Raw genomic sequence first — 18948 nt, forward strand, 5'->3', positions numbered from 1 at the left:
GTTTTAATTTGCTCATAGTAGTAACGGTCATGATCAATCCTTCCTGGCTGTCTCATTTCTTATTTTAGGGGGGTATGAAAAGCTGCCAGTGTCAGGCTGCATTATTGTGCTGATGGGAAAGGTGTACAGTTTGCTTGTCCATCTACTTGTTCACATTACCCTGTGTTCAATTTGAAGATCCATGGAAACAAATATATGTAAATTCCTTCATTAGTGCTAATTTAGCCTTCCAATGAAGGGTTGCTAAAGCCATTAAAGCAGTCTGCTTTGGACTAAGTGAGCCTCTTCCAATCTGGTGCACTCTAGATGTGTTGGACTACAATTGTCAGGATTCCCTTAGCCCCCACTTCATTTCAATGCCCAAACATACACAGACGAGAGGCTTCAGTCTACAGCTTTTAATCCATTACTTTACAGGGTCATACAGATGCAAATTCTCAGAGAACTCTCCATCTACAAGGAATGCCTTCAGGGGATTCAAATGGAATTTATGAGAGTTCCCTGCCGTTTGAAGAGGAAGGTGGTCTCCTGAGCCTAACTTAAAGGCGGGGGAGGTCCTTATCTTGCTGTGAGGCCTCTAAGTGCAGCTTTTCATGGCCAATCGAGTAGACCATCTAAGTTCTGCCCCTGCCTTCTCTCTCTTTGCTCTGCACCTATGCCTGGCATCTATTAGGTCAACCTCCTGTTCGCTGCCTCTGACGGGTGTGTGTGTGTGTGTGTGTGTGTGAGGAGGTACCCTCAAGCTCGGCCATCTGTATGTTTGTAACCTGAGAAGCAGGCCTACTCATATCTGGACTAGCCTGGGAAAACACCTCCCCCATATCTGATGGTTCTCCTTCAGAATCTGAACTGCTATCCCACTCCCTGCACTCAGAAACACCCCTGACATCAATGGTGATTCTGGCTGGGATATGATGGACATTGCAGTCCAACACATCTGGAGTGCACCAGGTAGGGAAGTCAGAGAAATCTATTTTGGGAGTGGAGTTCGATGGGTTTTCCTAGGTTCGGCCCCCTGGACTTTGTTTTGGTTTCTGCTGTGGTGCCCAACTCAATCTGCAGCGAGTCAGGCCAGCTTGCAGATTTTCTGGGGATTTTGCACACTGGGGGGTAGGGGAAAGGAAAGTTCTGGAATTGCACAAATTGTGGCCAATTTTACATAATTTTCCAAATTTGGCCACAATTTCTGCAAATTGCTCAGAAAGTTGCACAAAATGTAGAGCCCCCCCCCCCAGTAAAAAACTTCCCAGTGTTCAGGGGACAGCCTGCAGCTTGGCTTGCAGAAGCAAAACCATGGAAATGTTGAGCCAAAAAAGAACTGGATTTCCCAAGGACAGACATCCCTAGCACCAGGGATGATAGTAGAAGTTAAAGACAGGGATGGCACAGAAGCCCAACTGGGTCCAGAAGTCTGTCAGGCTCCCACCTGCCCACACCCCTGGACCATGCCCAGCCTCACCCGCCCCTGCTCGCACTCTCCTGGACACTCCCTGCACTCACCAGGACCCGTCCATGAGCAGCCACCATTTTGCGGAGGTTTTTTTTTTTTAATGAAAAAGGAGCTAATTAAAAAATGCACTTGTTTAAACATGCACAAATTTGGGCAGGGAAAGCTTGATCTATGCAGTATTAGAGGCATTATGTCTCTTATATTGCACAGATCAAACTTTCCCAGCCCCAATGTGTGCATATTTAAATAAGCACATTTTTATTAGCTCTTTTTTCATTATAAAAACTCAGCAAATTGGCAGGCGCTTGCAGATGGGACTAGAGTGAGTGCGGGTGGCTCACCGAGCTTGTGTGTGCTCAAGCAGGGGCGGAGATTCAGTGGGTGCCTGGTGATACCGGGTGGGGGTGGGTTCACACAGCCCTGGTTAAAGAAGAGCATTCTCTGCCACACCCCAGTAAAAACAAATCTTGTTCATTGTAGCAGCTAGAGTCTGCTGCAAAGCATCTACAGTTTTTTTTTTTCCTTTTCATGTTTTAACAGCATGAACAGTGCATGTATGCCAATTCCTTAGAATGGGAAAATGTTGATAATGGCATTTGTACATGTGCCTTCGTCTTTAATCATTAAATGAAATCATCAGCATCATCAGAACCTGCTTCCCTGAAAACACTTTTCTTTCCTTCCTGTATTTATGTATCATTTTATACCAGCAAAGCATGCAGGAGGGGGGCGGGGTGCTAAAATGTATTCTTTTGTAAAACAATTTAGGGGTGAAGAGAAAATTGGGGGGCAGCCCCCCCAGCCCACACAGCCCACACCTAGCTATGGGCCCTGATGGGCACAGATGTACGATAGGTGCATTTCACATCCTGCTGTCAAGCTGTCCAAACAAAGTGTGCTGATGTGTAATTCTGTGAACTTTTGAAAAAGCAGAATTTCAGTACATGTGAAGTTAGTAGAGGAAACTGATACTGTACAAGAGAGGAGAGCCTCACTAATGTTATTAAAAATCAAAGAAAATGTAACACATCCCGAAGCACAAGACAGTAAAGACAAAGAACCTACTTTACAGGAACAAAAAAGCTTTCTCTAAATTCACCTTGAAAGAACTCTTCCCATCCTCATTTCATTGTGCGATGTTTGATTTTTTTCTTACCTAGCAGGTAATTATAGAACTTGTTTCCCTAATGCATACAGAAGAGGGTCATTTCAACATTTTATGTAGATTGTCACAGTTTGTTCTACTTGATATCTCTGTTAAAAATTACTTCTGCAGAATATTCTTGCTCTCTCCCGCTCACACTCATGCTCCCAAACTGCAGTTCTTTCAATATTCATTCCTTCATTTCCCAGATTTTGTCCCCTGGCTGTGTCATTTGATATTAAACTGCTTTAGTTCGAATAATGCTGAACTCTGCACTTTTGAGCTTCTTGTTCCTCTACTTTCTCATTTCGGTTGAGATACATTAATGTCAAGGAAACACCGTGCATAGGTTTGTGAAGAGGGAGAAGAGAGCCCTACAAAATACTACATGGGGCTGAATGTGTACGCTGTACTTTAAAACTAATGAACCCAAAATGCTGTGCCATGGAAAGCTGAATGCACTGTCTGCATAAATTAGGTGTAGTAAGCACATCTGCATATATTAGCTCAATTTGCTTAGCTTATTCTGCTTCTTCTAGTCACGGGGTGAGTCATGGAGTTGTACAGGGCACTGAAGACTCAGTCCTAACCACTGGAAAATCAATTGATCCCCAACATTGGCTTTGGAAATTTCACCAAACATTAGAAAATTTCCCCAAACTTTCAAGCTTGTCTCCATGGTTGAATAGGGACCAGTTGCTTCCTCTTTCTTAAAAGAGAGCTGAGATTCTTAGGCTGCTGAACATTTCACTCAATATCAATTTCTCAACACAAGGAAAGCCCTGCACCAAAGGTCCATCTAGTCCAGCATTCTGTTTCCTATAGTTTTCAACCAGCTACCTCTAGAAAACCCAGACCCTAGTTCCATGCCAAGATTTCATGCTGTGAGCATGTGAGCATATTTTGGCATAGCTATGCCATGGTCCAACAAGTCTGAACATCTCCATCCTATGTGTTCCATTTAAGAAATGCATAACACTTTGGTCCTAATTATTGTTCACTGGCAGAAGCTGGAACTCCCCTGAAAGTCCCCCAAGGAAAGAAGTCCTGTAAAAGATGAGGTGACTCTCACTACAGAAATGTAATAACCTTTTTTCTTCTATCTGCCATACTCTTAGTTATTACTAGCAGAAAGAACACTTAAAACTGGATGTATTAGATTACATTTTCTACATGCAGGCATTCTTGATTCTTAGTATCAAATATACATCGATAGCGTATCAAATATAAACCATTCTTAAAGCATGAAAAAGAACATTTTGGGGGATTTTGCACATTTGGGGGGAATTTGTGCATTTTTGCATGTGCGCATTTGTGCAAATTTGGGACCCCCCAATTCTGGTGATGGGCGGACTGTGGAACAAAAGGCACTTGACAATCTGTGAAACACAGATGGAATACGTTTTACACATCAGTACAACCTTAATTGGTCCCCAGCACCTGGTAGTAGCATAGTGAATCTGAGCCTGAAGGTTCCATATAGCCATCATGACCAGTAGTCATGGACAGCCTTTTCCTCCATGCACTTATCTAATCCCCTTTTAAAGCCATCTAACCTAGTCACCATCACCACAGCTTGTAGTGGTGAATTCCATAAATTATTTTCTTTTGTCTGTCCTGAATCTCTTGGTAAGCAGTTCCACTGGATAACCCCAAGGTCTATGCAATGAAAGCAGAAGAAAACTTCACCCTTATGTATTTGCTTTACACCACATATAATGGTGTCTTCTCTTAGCTGTCTTTTTTCTAAACTTAAAGGCCCAAATCACTTCAGCCTTTCCTCACAGGGAAGGTGCTCCAACCCCTTGACCATTTCCTGCCAAGTTGGATGAACTCGGCTTCTTGCATTACGGGATGGAAAACTTGTTATCCACTTTCTCCACACCCTGCATAATTCTATAAACCTCTGTCACATCTCCCCTTAGTCACAACCTTTCTAAACTAAAAGCTTTTCCTACATTTGCATGAATACCATATAAATCTCCATCCAGCCTTGATGACTTGACCCATTACTATAGGTGACAAAATATTCTCAGACAATTATACCTCCACAGAATATTCAGAAAACAAAAACACTCATGCCTTCCATAGAGCAGGAACACAGTCATCCATGTTTTTGCATAGCTGCCTAGGAAAAAATCCTGCTGGTTAACCCTGAACATAGTCCACATGGTGAACAACCTGGTGCCATTTGACACAGTCACTTACCCAAACGTTTCCATCTTGGTGATATGGCTTCCAGTTTCTCCCAGTATCACTGTAAAGCAGTCGGTACTGGGTTACCCAATCAGAGCTGCTGTATCTGCCTTGGGTGGCAATAGAGCTGATCTGTTTCCTGTTGCCAAAGTCCACTTGCAGCCATTGGTAATGATCACTGTCCGATGGACACCAGCCTCCGGCCCCTATGGAGTTAGACAGAGAGACACATGTTTAACTCTTGAATACCTAAGAGTGCAATCCTATGGGGATAATTAGTAATGATAATTGGTAATGATCACCGGTAATTGGTAATGATCTATTAATGATTAATGATTAATTAATAATTAATAACTAATTAATGATTAATTAATAATTAATAATTAATTAATGATAATTAATGATTAATGATTAATTAATGATTAATTAATGAAAATGGATGATTAATGATTAATTAATGATTAATTAATGATAATTGGTAATGATTAATTAATGATAATTGGTAATGATCACTGTCCGATGGACACCAGCCTCTGGCCCCTATGGAGTTAGACAGAGAGACACATGTTTAACTCTTGAATACCTAAGAGTGCAATCCTATGAGGATAATTAGTAATGATAATTGGTAATGATCACTGGTAATTGGTAATGATCAATTAATGATTAATGATTCATGATTAATTAATGATAATTAATGATTAATGATTGATTAATTAATGATAATTAATGATTAATGATTAATTAATGATAATTAATGATAATTAATGATTAATGATTAATTAATGATAATTGATGATAATTGATGATTAATGATTAATGATTAATGATTAATTAATGATTAATTAATGATAATTGGTAATGATTAATTAATGATAATTGGTAATGATCACTGTCTGATGGACACCAGCCTCCGGCCCCTATGGAGTTAGACAGAGAGAGACACATGTTTCACTCTTGAATACCTAAGAGTGCAATCCTATGGGGATGATTAGCTGCCTCTGAACTTGGAGGCAGCCAACTCTCCGGTGCAGTGAGGGTGGAGCACGGAGGGCATCCTCTCCTCCACATTCTGGCTGCCCTGCATTTGCAGCTAGATGGCCAACTTTCACTGTCTAGTCAAGGAGCATTGGTGGGGGGGGGGTGGAAGGCTGGACAGCACATAGAAAGCATCGTAACGATGCTTCTGCAGTCCCCTCCCTTCCCCGCCCCCAGGAATGCCCACTTTCCACCTGCTTCGCACTGTCATTCTGACTACAGATCCGGGGACGAACCGTGCCGCCTATGAGGCAGGGGGAGGGGGCAGGGAGCCCAGTTTCTGGGAATGGAGCTTGGAGCCCTGGCTCCGAGCTTGGTTCCAAAAAACCAAAAAATCCTATAGCCATCTAGACGCTGTCCAGAGGCTATAGGATTTGCCCTTATACAGCTTCTTTGGAAATTAACTCCTGTTAAGTGATGTTCATCCTAATGATACTAGAGCTAATCTCTGTTCTCCCCATGTCAGGATTTGCCTGATTTCAGGGGGCACAGCTTGACATGTTTTCTGTAAGTCCCAGGCAGACATGTGTGGAACCATCTCAAGAGCATTCGCTAGTCTTATCAAACCTCTTTCATCATTCCTTCACATTTCTCAGAAGCTTCTCCTAAGTAGAAACCTCCACAAACTTTTCACTTTGGGCAAAACACAATTGCAATTATGTTATGGTAAATTTTATACGTGTGTGTGTGTGTAAGTCATGTTCAGTTTAATGTCATTAACACTGTTCAATTGACCTGTTCAAAGATGTACATACACAATGCAATACGCTACCAGGAATAGGAACCCAGTGGCAGTATAGTATTGTAATTACATCTTCTTAGGGAGCAATCCTATCGAGATCGATGGTCGCCTCTGAGCCCAGGGGTGACCACCTATCCAATGCTGGCCAGGAGGAGTGGTGAGGAGTGGATCTCCTCCTTGCTCCCCACACCTAGCTTTAATGGCTAGACAGCTGATTTTGGCTGTCTAGCCACAGGACCTCAGAGCACGGGAAGTGTGGCTGGATGACATGGGGAACGTCTCGTACTGGCATTTCTGACCTCCCCGCCCTGGCCCGCCTCTGGGAACACCCCATTTTCACCACTCCCCACTGCTTTTACAAGCACAGAGTACAGAGGTGATCCGCACTGGCTACGAGGTGGCGTGGGAGGGGGTGGGGGTCGGTTCCCGGAAAATGACCTATCCTATGGCCATCTAGGCACTGACTAGCGGCCATAGGAATGCGCCCATAGCAACTGTTAAAGTATAATCATTTCAAAGCTTTACCAAATTAGCCAAAGCATCCCTTGTCAGTTGACTGGCACAAGCCAGTGATGGTTGATTGATACTTTATGTTCCCTCATTAAAGCACAGTTTCAAATTAAGCAGGAGGGAATAACAGCATCTACAACTTTCTGCAGCATGATAGCATTCATTGAAATATCTAAGCTTCTAAGGTTTTCATCAGTGGAAAGGGAAAGATGAAAATGGATGGCTTTCATGTTGGCTGGCTGAGCACACAGGATGTCTTGGAGTACATCCCCCACTGCTTGACAACTGTTTTATCGGTAGGGTTATGAAGTAACTTCCAACACAACAGGGCTAGCAAATGTTTTCTCAGATACTCAACTCTCCTGATCATCTTTATATAGCAAGCCAATATGATGGGTTCTGTCTCTTGGAGCTGCTTGGGACATTCTAAGGAAGTAGTGACAGAGGAAGCATGAGCAACTTCTGCTTCCTTTTCCCACACTTCTGGATCCCATCCAAGACAAGCTTGAGTGAGAGATTCACATGCTCCTAACGTGGGGACAGAGAGCACATTTACCTGCAGGCACAATATGCGTGCACACACATTCACACTGCTTAGACTACAGGAAGCTCAAATTATTCATGCTTCCACTCTTGCCACAGCTTTGAAATATCCAGGGCAGCCTTCGGTCACCTTCTACTAGTGTGACAAGAAGGACATTCCCCCAGGCCAGGCTTGCCTCAGTGCAGGGATGAGACTGTAGATGGGGTGATGTGAGGCATTCCCTCACACTGCATGTGTACCTGTGCTCTGGTGATATATAAGCCCAGGAGACCCACTGTAGGCCTCTTTGGACTTCCGGCTCACTCCCTCCCTGCGATGTGGGGTGTAGGGAAGTATGAGATATTCGTTCCAGTTCATTTTTGATCAGGATTTTACCCAGTTCGCACCTTCCAGACTGAACACGAACCCAGGCGCAATCTGAGGTCAAAGTCTATACATTTCTGAACTTGCATTGGGATTTGCAGACCCCCCCATGTGTTCAACAGCATGTATATATTTGAAAAATGCACATGAAAAAGTGTACTTTTAGAAAATGTGCATAAATAAGCTTTAATTTATGGGAGAAGAATGCGTACATTTCACAAATGCATACAGTTTATGCATACTTTTGGAAAAATACACATGGATTAAAAAAACATGAAGCACAATCTGATAAGGACTTGAGTCAGTATGAGCTTGGAGATGGAATTCGGAGAATTTCAGTGAGCTTGAGTTTTGCTGATTGATACATCCCTAGTGGGGTCTGCTGGTTGTCCTTTTGGGGACTGAGTAGGAATTTTTGGCCTGCTACTGGATTGGCTGTTTGTGGTAGGTCTTTTTGCCTACTCTACATTGGAAGAATGTGGTTGGTTGTATCTTGGCATTGCCATGTTCTATGTTGATTTGGTCACATTTGATGTTAGGTTGGCAGGTCGGTGTGGGAAAATTCAGGCAGGGTTTAGGATTTGTGAGTGCCCAGAGACACCTTTATGATAAAGGCTGTGAGACTGGGGGCCCCCCCGTTAGAAAAGAAGTGCCTTTGAGGCTAACTCAGCTCACACACTTGGGAGTCTTGAGGCACTGGGGAGGGGTGGGGGTGACATGGGAAGACCTCCCTACACCTGGACAGTGGGGTCCTGAGCATCAGTGATCACAGTGTCAACATTCTCCAGGACCAGGATGGACTTGTCTCATAATCTTACAGGCTAGGTGTCTGCAATTAGAAATCAAATTAGTGCCTGCACCATCTCTCTATTCAGATCTTGGTTACACAAATGTAGTCCTAGTTATACCATATGCCTGTGTCTGTCTGGTTTTCAGCATGAAAGCTCAACTCCAAAACATGCAAACAACCATACTAAAGCATCTATTTCATCATACTCTACAGGGGTGGGCAGAAGGTAGATCTCCAGATGTTTTGGACTTCGGCTCCCAGAAGCCCCTGTCAGCATGGCCAGTGGTCAGGAATGCTGGGAGTTGAAGTTCAAAGATTTATTTTCTGCTGACTCCTAGCAGACAATGCTGCCTTCCGGTTGCTGTTTGTACCCATTTTGATTTGATATGTGGATATACAGTAGCCTTTCCTTCTCCTAAAAACTGGCCCCCACTTCAGGGAACATTTTTTCCCCCACCTAGGTCCACACAGACAGTCGATCACATTCACAGCTAAAACTCCAGAACCAATATAGGAATAGAGCTGGCCCAAAAGTTCTCAAAGGGAAATGCTTGGCTGCATTCGGGGAAGGGATCAAAGCATAATGGGGGTGAGCTCCCCGATGGTGGGGTTAAAAATTGGGATAGGAAGACCTTAGGAGACCCTTATGTGGTAAGCCTTCTGGCAGCTGCCATTCCCTCCCAAAGCCCCCAAGTAAAATAAAAAAATAAAAAAATAGCTGGTACTATTTTACCCTGAAGCCACTGTCAAGTGATGGTACATCATCACGTAGTGTTATTCTCAAGGGGTTGTGGGGGGGAAATGGTAGCTGGGATGTACAATATTAAAATCTTGTGCCCCCAAATAACAAAGGCTTCTTAAAAAACAACAACATAGGGTCAGTTCTGAAAGCAACAGTCCCATGTTTATTCAGAAGTAAATTCCAATGTGTTCAATGGGAGTGATTTCTCAATAAGCATTCATAGGACTGCAGCCTAAGAATGCCTATATTATATTTACTCACACAAGGCAGCAATATATTAAGAGAACAGGACACATAGGTGTACCGACCACAATGCAGAGCATATGCAATCTCTCCAAAGTGAGTAGAGCAGTGCCCTTTTTAAAAGGTATATGTTAGTGCTGTGCTGAACATTTCTGCCACATCTTTTTCAACCGTTCTCATTCAATTTGATAGAAGAGAAATAGCTTTCAAAAAGAAATTCAATGCTGAATAAATTTCAGAGACATTCTCAAGGGTTGGGGCTGGGTTTCCTGGGCTTACCTTACTTAGGAAGTGGCTGAGGAGTGAACACAAGTGAAGTGTCTTATCTTCCATTGTACAATCATCTCTTTGGCAGCCTGTAGTTTCCTTGGCCTCCCACATTTCAGCTGAAGCCCAGTGGAAGGCATCATGAGCTAATTCTTCCCTTAGGGGTTTTTCAGATTAGGAAATGCAGGCCCAAAAACACCACCAAGAGAAATTCATTCTAAATTATAGACCGTCCTGAGAATGAGGCAGAACAATGGAAGCCCCTTTCATGGGGGAAGAAACGTTTCAGGACATTGGAAGACAGATTTTGGCAAAGCACTAACTCCACCTCATCCATGGAGCTTGACACAACACTGCCCTTGCCCCACACACGTGCATTGTGGTGGATGCGAAATCGGGGCCAGCTTGCCAACATAGTTGATGCTGTTGCAGCAGGAACACTGTTACCCAAAAAGAAAGAAGCTGTGCTACAAGCCCTGCCAATGGGGAGCCCTACTTGTGAGAAACTGCTGAGAATTTCTCCTTCCTCTGGAGAAATTCAGTGAAATTGTCTCCCAAATTTCTCTGCCCACAACAAGGTAGAGAACTTTGAGAGGCCTTCTGTGCACAGCTCTAGAGTATGTACTGTGCAGTGCAATATTAAGCATGCTTACTAAGAAGCAAGTCCCAGTTAATTCAGTGGGATTTACCTCCTATAACTGCAGCCTTAGTGTAGGGTGTACTGTATTCCATTTCTGATAAGGTTTAACATTCATAAGGTCATAAAACTGCATGCTACAATAACTACAATATGCGGAGGGAGCAATCCTATGGCTGCTAGTCAGTGGCTAGATGGCCATATGATATATAGGTTTCTGGGAACTGACCTTCCCCACTTTCCACACTGCCTTACAGGCAGAACGGAACTGCCCCATGCTTGGAAGAGGAGTGTGGAGTGGCCAAAACGGGGCATTCCGGGGGGTGTTCTGGGGTGGGGAAGGCAGAAATGCCAGTACAACACATCCTATGTGTCATCTGGCAGCCACTTCCCCCACTCTGCCTTCCAGCAACTGTCTAGCCACAAATGCAGGGCAGGAGAAGCATGGAGGGGACGATCCCCTCCATGCTTCTCCTGCCCTGCGTTGGATAGGCGGTTGCCTCTGAGTTCGGAGGTGGCCGTCTATCCCCATAGGATTGCGCCCTAAGGCTGTGACTTATCATTACTTTTAATCTATATACACACAGGTATACAAGTGGAATACCTAAACTGAAGTATATTTGCTAGGTGGCAAAAGACCATTCAGCTAAGCAAACGTGTCTGAGATTCCAGCAGTCCATGCTGACTCATGGAGAAACCTGTCCATTCACCTATACGTGCTCACTAGAAAACCTCACCAGAGGCAATCGATTACTTACTATATTGGTCACAGAAAGCCTAGTTTTTTTAATCTTTTGGTACCAAAATCTGTAGATAGCTCTCTCTCCAGAACAAACTTGACATTGTTTTGGTTTGGCTTCTTGGGAGCTCAGAATATGAAGAGCTAAATCTCTCATGAACATGAGTCATTATAGAGCGTTATAAAACAGATAAGCTGGTAGTTTTGCAAATAGTCTGTTTTTTTAGAAAGAAAATTAAACATACACAATAAATTGGTAACTTGGCAAAGACATACGCATTCTCACAGAAAGGCCTGTATATCATTCATCCAACAAAAGGAGTTTTTTCTCTAGTAGTTTTTTTCTGTGCATTTGAATGGTGGAAGAAAAACTCTTTATTGGACAAACATGCACAAATGATAGGCAATTTACTTTTGAAATTACAAAAAGAAAAAAAAAAGTTCATAGACTTACCTCACTCCTCCTAGTGATTTATAAAGCACAACAAAAGTGTGGGGAAGCTTGGTTTCATTCTTCTTTCAGCCATGAAGCTTATAGGGCAAACTGGGGGAAATTACTGACTTTCAGCTAGGGATGCTGGAGAAATCCGCCATGGACTCCAGTGAGGCTGGATTCTTTAGAATCCGGCCCCGTGGAGTCCGTGGTGGAATGGACTCCCCCCCCCGCCACCCCCCAAAATCCCCCCCGGACAGACCTACCTGATGGTGGTGGCTGCAGCAGCAGCTCCAGGTCTTCTTCTGGTGAAAAGCAGGCACTCAAATGGAGACTGTTACATAGATACTTATGTAGCCTATCATGGCCTAATGCAGGCATGCAAATGGGGGCTGCTATGACGGCTGTCATTTGCAGCCACAGCAGCCTGGCAGTGGCCAGAAGTCCGGCTGCAGCCAGCTGGCAGCTCTGCGGCCTTGCTGCAAAGCAGAGCTGGCTGGGGAGGATTCTAGGGGGGATTCTGGGGGGGGAGGGACGGATCGCCTCCCCCCCCCCAGTGGACCCCGGCAGCAGACTGGTAAGTGGGATTCGTACATCCCTACTTTCAGCCCAGCCTACCTCACAGCCTTGTTGTGTGGCTAAAATGAGATTACCTTGCTCTACGAGCTCCCTGTAGGAAGGGTGGTAGAAGTGCAGTAAATAAATGAAATAAAAATACACGACATACATCAATGAAATTCTATATTCTCAAAAGAATGTCATGCATGCTCCATACAAATCGTGGGAAACTGTAAAGTTTATGTTTGTGGATATGAACGAATGTGGCTGAGATACGGATGTGTGAATTCATCAAAGTTCTCCAAATTTCATCTCAAATCTCATTCTAACTCATGTCCATATCAGATTGTGAGGTTTATTTCTCTTCACACCAAAATGCATGCATTTTGTTTGCCTTTTGTTTGCCTTGTTTGCCTTTTTTTTTCAAACGTACAGATCATTTGGGAACACTTTCACACTGGGCCTGTTCAGACATCATGCTAAGCCATGATGGCTAGCATTTTTGAGCTAACCATGATGGCTTAGCGTGATGTCCAAATGGCATTTTTCCCCAACTGTGGTGGTTTATTAACCACTGACTAACCATGCTCACTAACCACTTACTGCAAGATGGTTAGTAAGCTCTACCATGGCTTAGCATGATGTTTGAACAACCTCTGTGGTTAACAAACTGCTACCATAGAGCTCCATGGCAAGAGTGGCCTCAAAAGGAGTAGCTGCTCATGCCTGAGTGGCAGATCTCTATGGTTGAGATCTGCCTAGCAGCAAATGATGTGGCTGCCATGAGCCCACTGATATGTCACCCCTGGCAACAGCCCACTGCACACCAACAGAGAAGCAAGCATAGAGCTGTGGCTCATGGCTGCTTGTGCCCTGACCCACTGCCACTATGAGCATGCTATGGGCACTATATTCCAATAATAAATATGTAAGTTTTTTAAAAAAATTAATTGTGCTTACCACCTTGTTTGTGGGTGTTCTTTTAAAATTGAAATCCTCCGTCTCCATTTACTTTCAGCCAAAACACTTCCTCTTCCTAGGGACTTCCCAAAAGAAGGCTGTCTTAGGTGTAGAGGTGTAAACCCCACTTACCTGAGTCTGCGGGGGGTCTGCCGGGGGGGGAGGCAATCCGTTCCTGCCCCCTAGAATCCTCCCAGGCCGGCTCCACTCCGCCGCAAGTCTGTGGAGTCGCCGGCTGGGGCCACCTGCCGCAGCCTGACTTCTGGCTGTGGCCGGGCTGTGGCCACAAATGGCATCCCGTGTAGAGGATGCCATTTGTGTCCCTGCTTTGCCGTGATAGGCTATGCAAGGATTTACGTAGCTTATCACAGCCAAAGGGAGGCACGCCAATGGCGTCCGCTACGCAGGACACCATTCGCAGCTGCAGCCTGGATGGCGGCCAGCAGCGGCCGGATCCGGACCCGCTGGATGCAGGTAGGATCTGGTCTGTGCAGCCTTCGCAGGGTGGTGGGGGGGATTGCTCCATTCCGCCACGGACTCCGGGCGCACCTAATTCTTTGGAATCTGGCCTCACTGGACTCCATGGCGGAATTCTCCACCATCCCTACTTAGGTGTGCCTGAGCGATGAACTCTTTGTTTAAAGCAAAGCTGTTTTAAAGAGAAAAAAAAACCTTTTAAAATGACCATGCTGCTCCAGGACCAGAATGGCCATTTTAAAAGGCTTTTTCTTTCTTTAAAACAGTGTTGCTTTAAACAAAGAGTTCATTGCTGAGGCACACCTAAGACAGCCTTCTTTTGGGAAGCCCCTAGGAAGAGGAAGTGTTTGGGCTGAAAGTAAATGGAGGATTTCAATTTTTAAAAAAATACGTAAACATTTACAAAAAATAGTGATTCTTACGGAAGTTATGCAGACTCAAGGAGACAGCTGGGCACCAGAATTACGGTTTTCAGTACGGATTTATCTTTGTAATTTTTGGAGCAGAAAAAAAAGAGGAGAACTCCGGGGGGCTTGTGAACGGCAGAACGGAGTACTGGCTGCAAACTGCAGAAGCCAAGAGGCACTGAAGGTACACAATTCATACATTCCTAATGGGCACAGCCAGGCACCACCATGTGTGATGGCTCCTGTTACAATGCGACTGCAGAGGCAGCATGGACTCTGGAACTGCACCTGTAGTAGCATAAATGGTTGGTAGAAGCAACAGAAGCTGTTTCCTGATGGCTGCCCACGTCTGTTTGGCCTGAAGGGGACTCTGGGATGTGCTGTGCATTGGGGCAGCGGATTACAGTGGTGAGCAGCAATTTCAGGCCTTGGGAACAGGAAAGATGGATCTTAGACCATGTGAGTCCATGCTGCGGGAGGTGACTGGGGGCTGTCTGCCATGGCACAGGGGGCAGCAGGGTGCTGAACTGCCAAGCACGAATATGGCTGGCAGCACCAAGCACCAAATGGCCAGTAGTACCAAAATGGTTGCCAACACCAATCACCAAAATGACCAATGGAGCAAAGGCTGCTGGGATGCATGGCTGCCCATCCAGAGGACTGCAGGTTCCTGCAGGAGAGAGGGTGGTTAGAGAATGGTTAGTCTAACCATGTTGCAGAACATGGTTACCTGCATGTGTGGCAGTAGCACATGCAGTGGTTAGCGGTAACCACCATGCACCATGGTTAGCCGGACCACCCTTCCCCAGTGTGCCTCTGAATAGGGCCTATGTATACATTTTTCTCTCATCAATTAAAGCATGGACCTATGTTCCAATTGGAGCCACCCAGGAGAAGAGCCTTCAGGGTGGTGGCCCCCTTTCTTGGAACACCCTGCCCCTGGAGGTAAGGAAGGTGTCAACACTGTGCTGCTTCCAGCTCCTCCTGAAAACACCTCTTTTCCAGGAAGCATTTCTTAACTGACCAGCCACAGTTTTTATTGGTATTCTGTTTTTAAAAGAACAATTTTAATATGGTGTTTTAATTCTTTTTATCTTTCGTTAATATTTTACCTTTTATGTTCACCGCTCCGGAATCTGTTTTAGATGTGGAGCCGTATACAAATGTTGCAAATAAATAAATAAAATAAAGTGTGCTTGTGCACATTTTTCAAAAGTATGCATTTTTCAACTGAATTTCTCAAATGTATTGAGTTTTCGAACACATTTTTGTTGTTGTTCTTTGAATTGAATTTCAAGCTCAGGTCCACTTTTGGTTCTGGGTTTGGGATGTATGAATGTTGTTTAATCCATTTTGTGTGTGTTCTGCAGATTGACAAGTGCCTTTCATTCTGCTGTCCACTCATCCACAGAATCAGATTCTTTCCCCACCTTTGTAAAAGTATGCAAAAACATCTGCTCCAATTTATGGAAGTATTCTTGGCATGTAATATTTTGCACATTTTTCTTAGCTCAGTGTATAATCAATGAGCAGAGGACACACACAAAAAGACTGCTACACAGCAGACTCTAAAGAGAGATCAGAGATATATAAAATATTGTGTGTGTTTTTTTAAAATGACATATATATTAGTGTATTTTCTAGCAATTTTTGTAAGACTAAATTTGCTGTCAGAAATGGGTTGTCTTTTCCCTTTGCAATCAACATTACAATAGACAAAGCTTTAGGCTAATACAAGTTTATTTTGCTAGAGACTAGCCTCTCTACAAATGCAGATTCAAAGAAAACTCACAGACTGCTTCAGGTCCTAAACAACTAATCAAAAATCTCTAGGCAGAGGAGACGAACCAGAAGGTAGAGAAGTTGCCGGCAGATTGCGTATGAACCTCATGGCTAAGCTTGCTTTGCACTTTGCAGTGATGCCCCTCCCTAACGGTGGCTCCCTCCTATGTTGGCTTCCAAGAGTGGCTATCTGGGTGGAGCATCTGAGCCCTGTCCCTAACTTTTCCTGCTTAGTTTTGCAATGTGCACTAGCGTCTCTCAAGTCATTCCCCTCTTCTTCTTCCTCCTTGGAAACTTGAGTTCTCATAGTGGAGGGAGGAGGCAGGGACTCAGCCTGGGACATCTGTTGGTCAAGGCCTTAGGAGGAATCTCTCCCAGTGTCTAGGTGCTTTAGGGAGGGTCCCTCCCCCAGGCTTTGATCTAGCACTTCTAACTCTGACTCAGAATCAGAGCTGTCAGACATCTGAAAGGGCTGGGACTCAACCCTCACATTTGCATACAATTCTGAATTTTTTTAAAAAATGGTCCACAAGTCTGTGGAATCCAGGTGACTTGGAAAAGGCCATTCAGCTGCAGAATCTACAGGTCAGATTCATAGATCTCTGAAGCCATTTGAATCTTTTTCAGATTTCATTGACCTCCCTAGTTCTCGGAGATGAGAACTGGGTAAAAATGAACTGCAGTGAATTTTTCATAAATTCCTACACTGTCGCAATAATCCAAAGGAGGAAGCGATATCCTACTTCTTCACCAACAGCATTGGCTAATACTCCTAATGAGGTAGAAGCCATGAGAATATTTTATGGCTTCTACTTTACCAAGGATACCATCTGGTGTAATGGACACAGTGTTAGACCTGGACTATGGAAAACCTCATTTAACTCCCTGTTCACCTATGATGCATCTTGAATCTTGGGATGGGTTTGGTCGATCACTTTATCTTAACCTAATCTACCTCACATGTTGTTACAAGAAAAAATGGATGACCCCCAAGTGCACCATTGGAAGCTTCTTAGAGAAAGGGAAGCATATAAATATATTAAATATTTCATTAATCAATATATTTTTTAGGTATCACAAGACATTTTTGTCCCTTGAAACTTCAATCCAGGGGGAACAGAAAGTACATTTTTTTATTAGGAAAGAACAGTAACAGGCAGAAAATGGAAGAGGGTCAGTCCGTATATGATATTGCTGAATCTGGCAGTGTGTGAAGAGAACAGTGACCAGCACCAAAGGGAAGGCAGATGTCACACCTTTGCTAGATATTCACTAAGGAGATCAATGGAAAGTTCCTTGGTACTGTTTGATCTTTCAAGCAGTGTAATTTAGGCAAGTTGATTACTTGGTTCATTTGCCTTGTGAAATGTGTAACCTATATTGATCTGAGGATTAAGGACAGTTCTTTCATCAGGTAGACACCCTTGGGATAAGTTGATGGAACAGCTAGATTAACCAAAGAATTTTCTTTATGGGATCCATTCCTCACAGGAGCCTACATTAGCTTTGTTTGGGTTTGTTTGCTTGTTTAATTTTACATCCTTTCTTCATTCAAGTGCAATGCCACGAACATATATATACTTCATTAAACAATAATTCCCCTCCCCACCCCGGTTGCCCATAGCAAACTGGCTAAAGCCCACTGTCCCTGAAATAATGGATTTCTGCATGCAGGGGACTTATTTTTTCTTAATGGAGTATTCAACCTTGAGTTCCTCAGAGACTAGTTTTGTACTTGTAATAAATTGGGGATTGGACTTGATGGTCTTATAGGCCCCTTCTAACCCTACTATTCTATGATTCTATGCCCCCTCCCAAGCAAAACGAGGATGGTGGTTTAGTAGGGACTATGAATACCAGAAAGTAGGGATTGTTCCAGATAAACAGAAACCTACAGTCTGAAGTGATACAGCTGAGGGCAAGCTACACCATGCAGTATTGCTGCGTGTGTAGACTAACTCCGAGAAGTGCCCCAGAGTCCCTTCTGGGGGCCAAAAGAGAGTAGGAACATGATGTATGCTTCAGTCTGTATGCAGTAGCTATGTCTTTTTCTTTTCTTTTCTTTTTACTTTAGAGTAGGAACATGATCCCCAATCTAGATCTTAAAAGCCCCTCCCAAACTGGGGTCCTGATCCAGAATAGGCCCCCTGCACCTACTCTAGAGTAAAAATGTAGGGAACCCCCCCCCCCATAGCTGTTAGATTCAGGTTTAACGTAATGTCTGTTTTGGCCCACAAACAGCCAACCTGAAAGGTGCGCAAGGAGAAGCAGACAGCAACATCAGCAAGCGCTTGCACATTTAGTAAAGCAAGTGCTTCCTCCCTACATACTGCAAGTGACTCCCTTGCTCTCCGATACCACATCATCCCCCCCTGAAGCCCAAATATCATGCTTATCACATTGCGCTTCCAGAAAGGTTAGCACACCCCCGCTTATATCCATGACCAGCTGTGATGCCACATGATACGACCAATCAGATTTGTCTAAGTAACAATGTCATGAAGCTAATTTGCTGCTTCCTGCTTTCCTTCTGATTGGACAAACAGTTTCTTAAGTGACACTTCTTTTGACAAAGTCCCCCCTCGCCTTTCAGCTCAAGCCTCAGCATTAACATTTTCCTACTGCATGTCTCTAAGGGTGCAATCCTATGGCCGCTAGACAGCAGCTACATGGCTATAGGATTTTTCTTCTTTTGGGAACCGACCTCAGAGCCCATGCTCTGAGGTTGTTTCCTAGAAAACCACCTGCCTGCCCCCTCCGTCGCTGCCTCATCGGTGGCGCAGTTCATCCCCGGCTCTGAGCTCGGAAGAGCGCCGTCGAGTAGAGAAAAAAGAGGGTGTTCCTGGGGGTGGGGAGGGGCGGAGATGGCAGAAGCATTGGTATGATGCTTTCTATGTACTGTCCAGCTTCCCCACCCCTGCTCCAAGCT

At 44.2% G+C, this 18948-nt stretch overlaps 1 protein-coding gene across 1 annotated transcript in view; it reads right to left on the reverse strand.

Annotated features, from left to right (window-relative positions):
* The window catches only part of CNTNAP2 (contactin associated protein 2), a 2014778-nt gene that overhangs the window by 1197633 nt on the left and 798197 nt on the right, over positions 1–18948 (reverse strand). Inside the window, exon 3 of the mRNA XM_084857751.1 lies at positions 4803–4996. Coding sequence (XP_084713877.1) covers positions 4803–4996 — 194 coding nt within the window. The remainder of the gene's footprint in view (positions 1–4802; positions 4997–18948) is intronic.

Source organism: Heloderma suspectum, chromosome 5 (genome assembly GCF_057233095.1).
Source record: "Heloderma suspectum isolate Gila_16-S chromosome 5, 16-S_ref, whole genome shotgun sequence".
Taxonomy (NCBI): Eukaryota; Metazoa; Chordata; class Lepidosauria; order Squamata; family Helodermatidae; genus Heloderma; species Heloderma suspectum.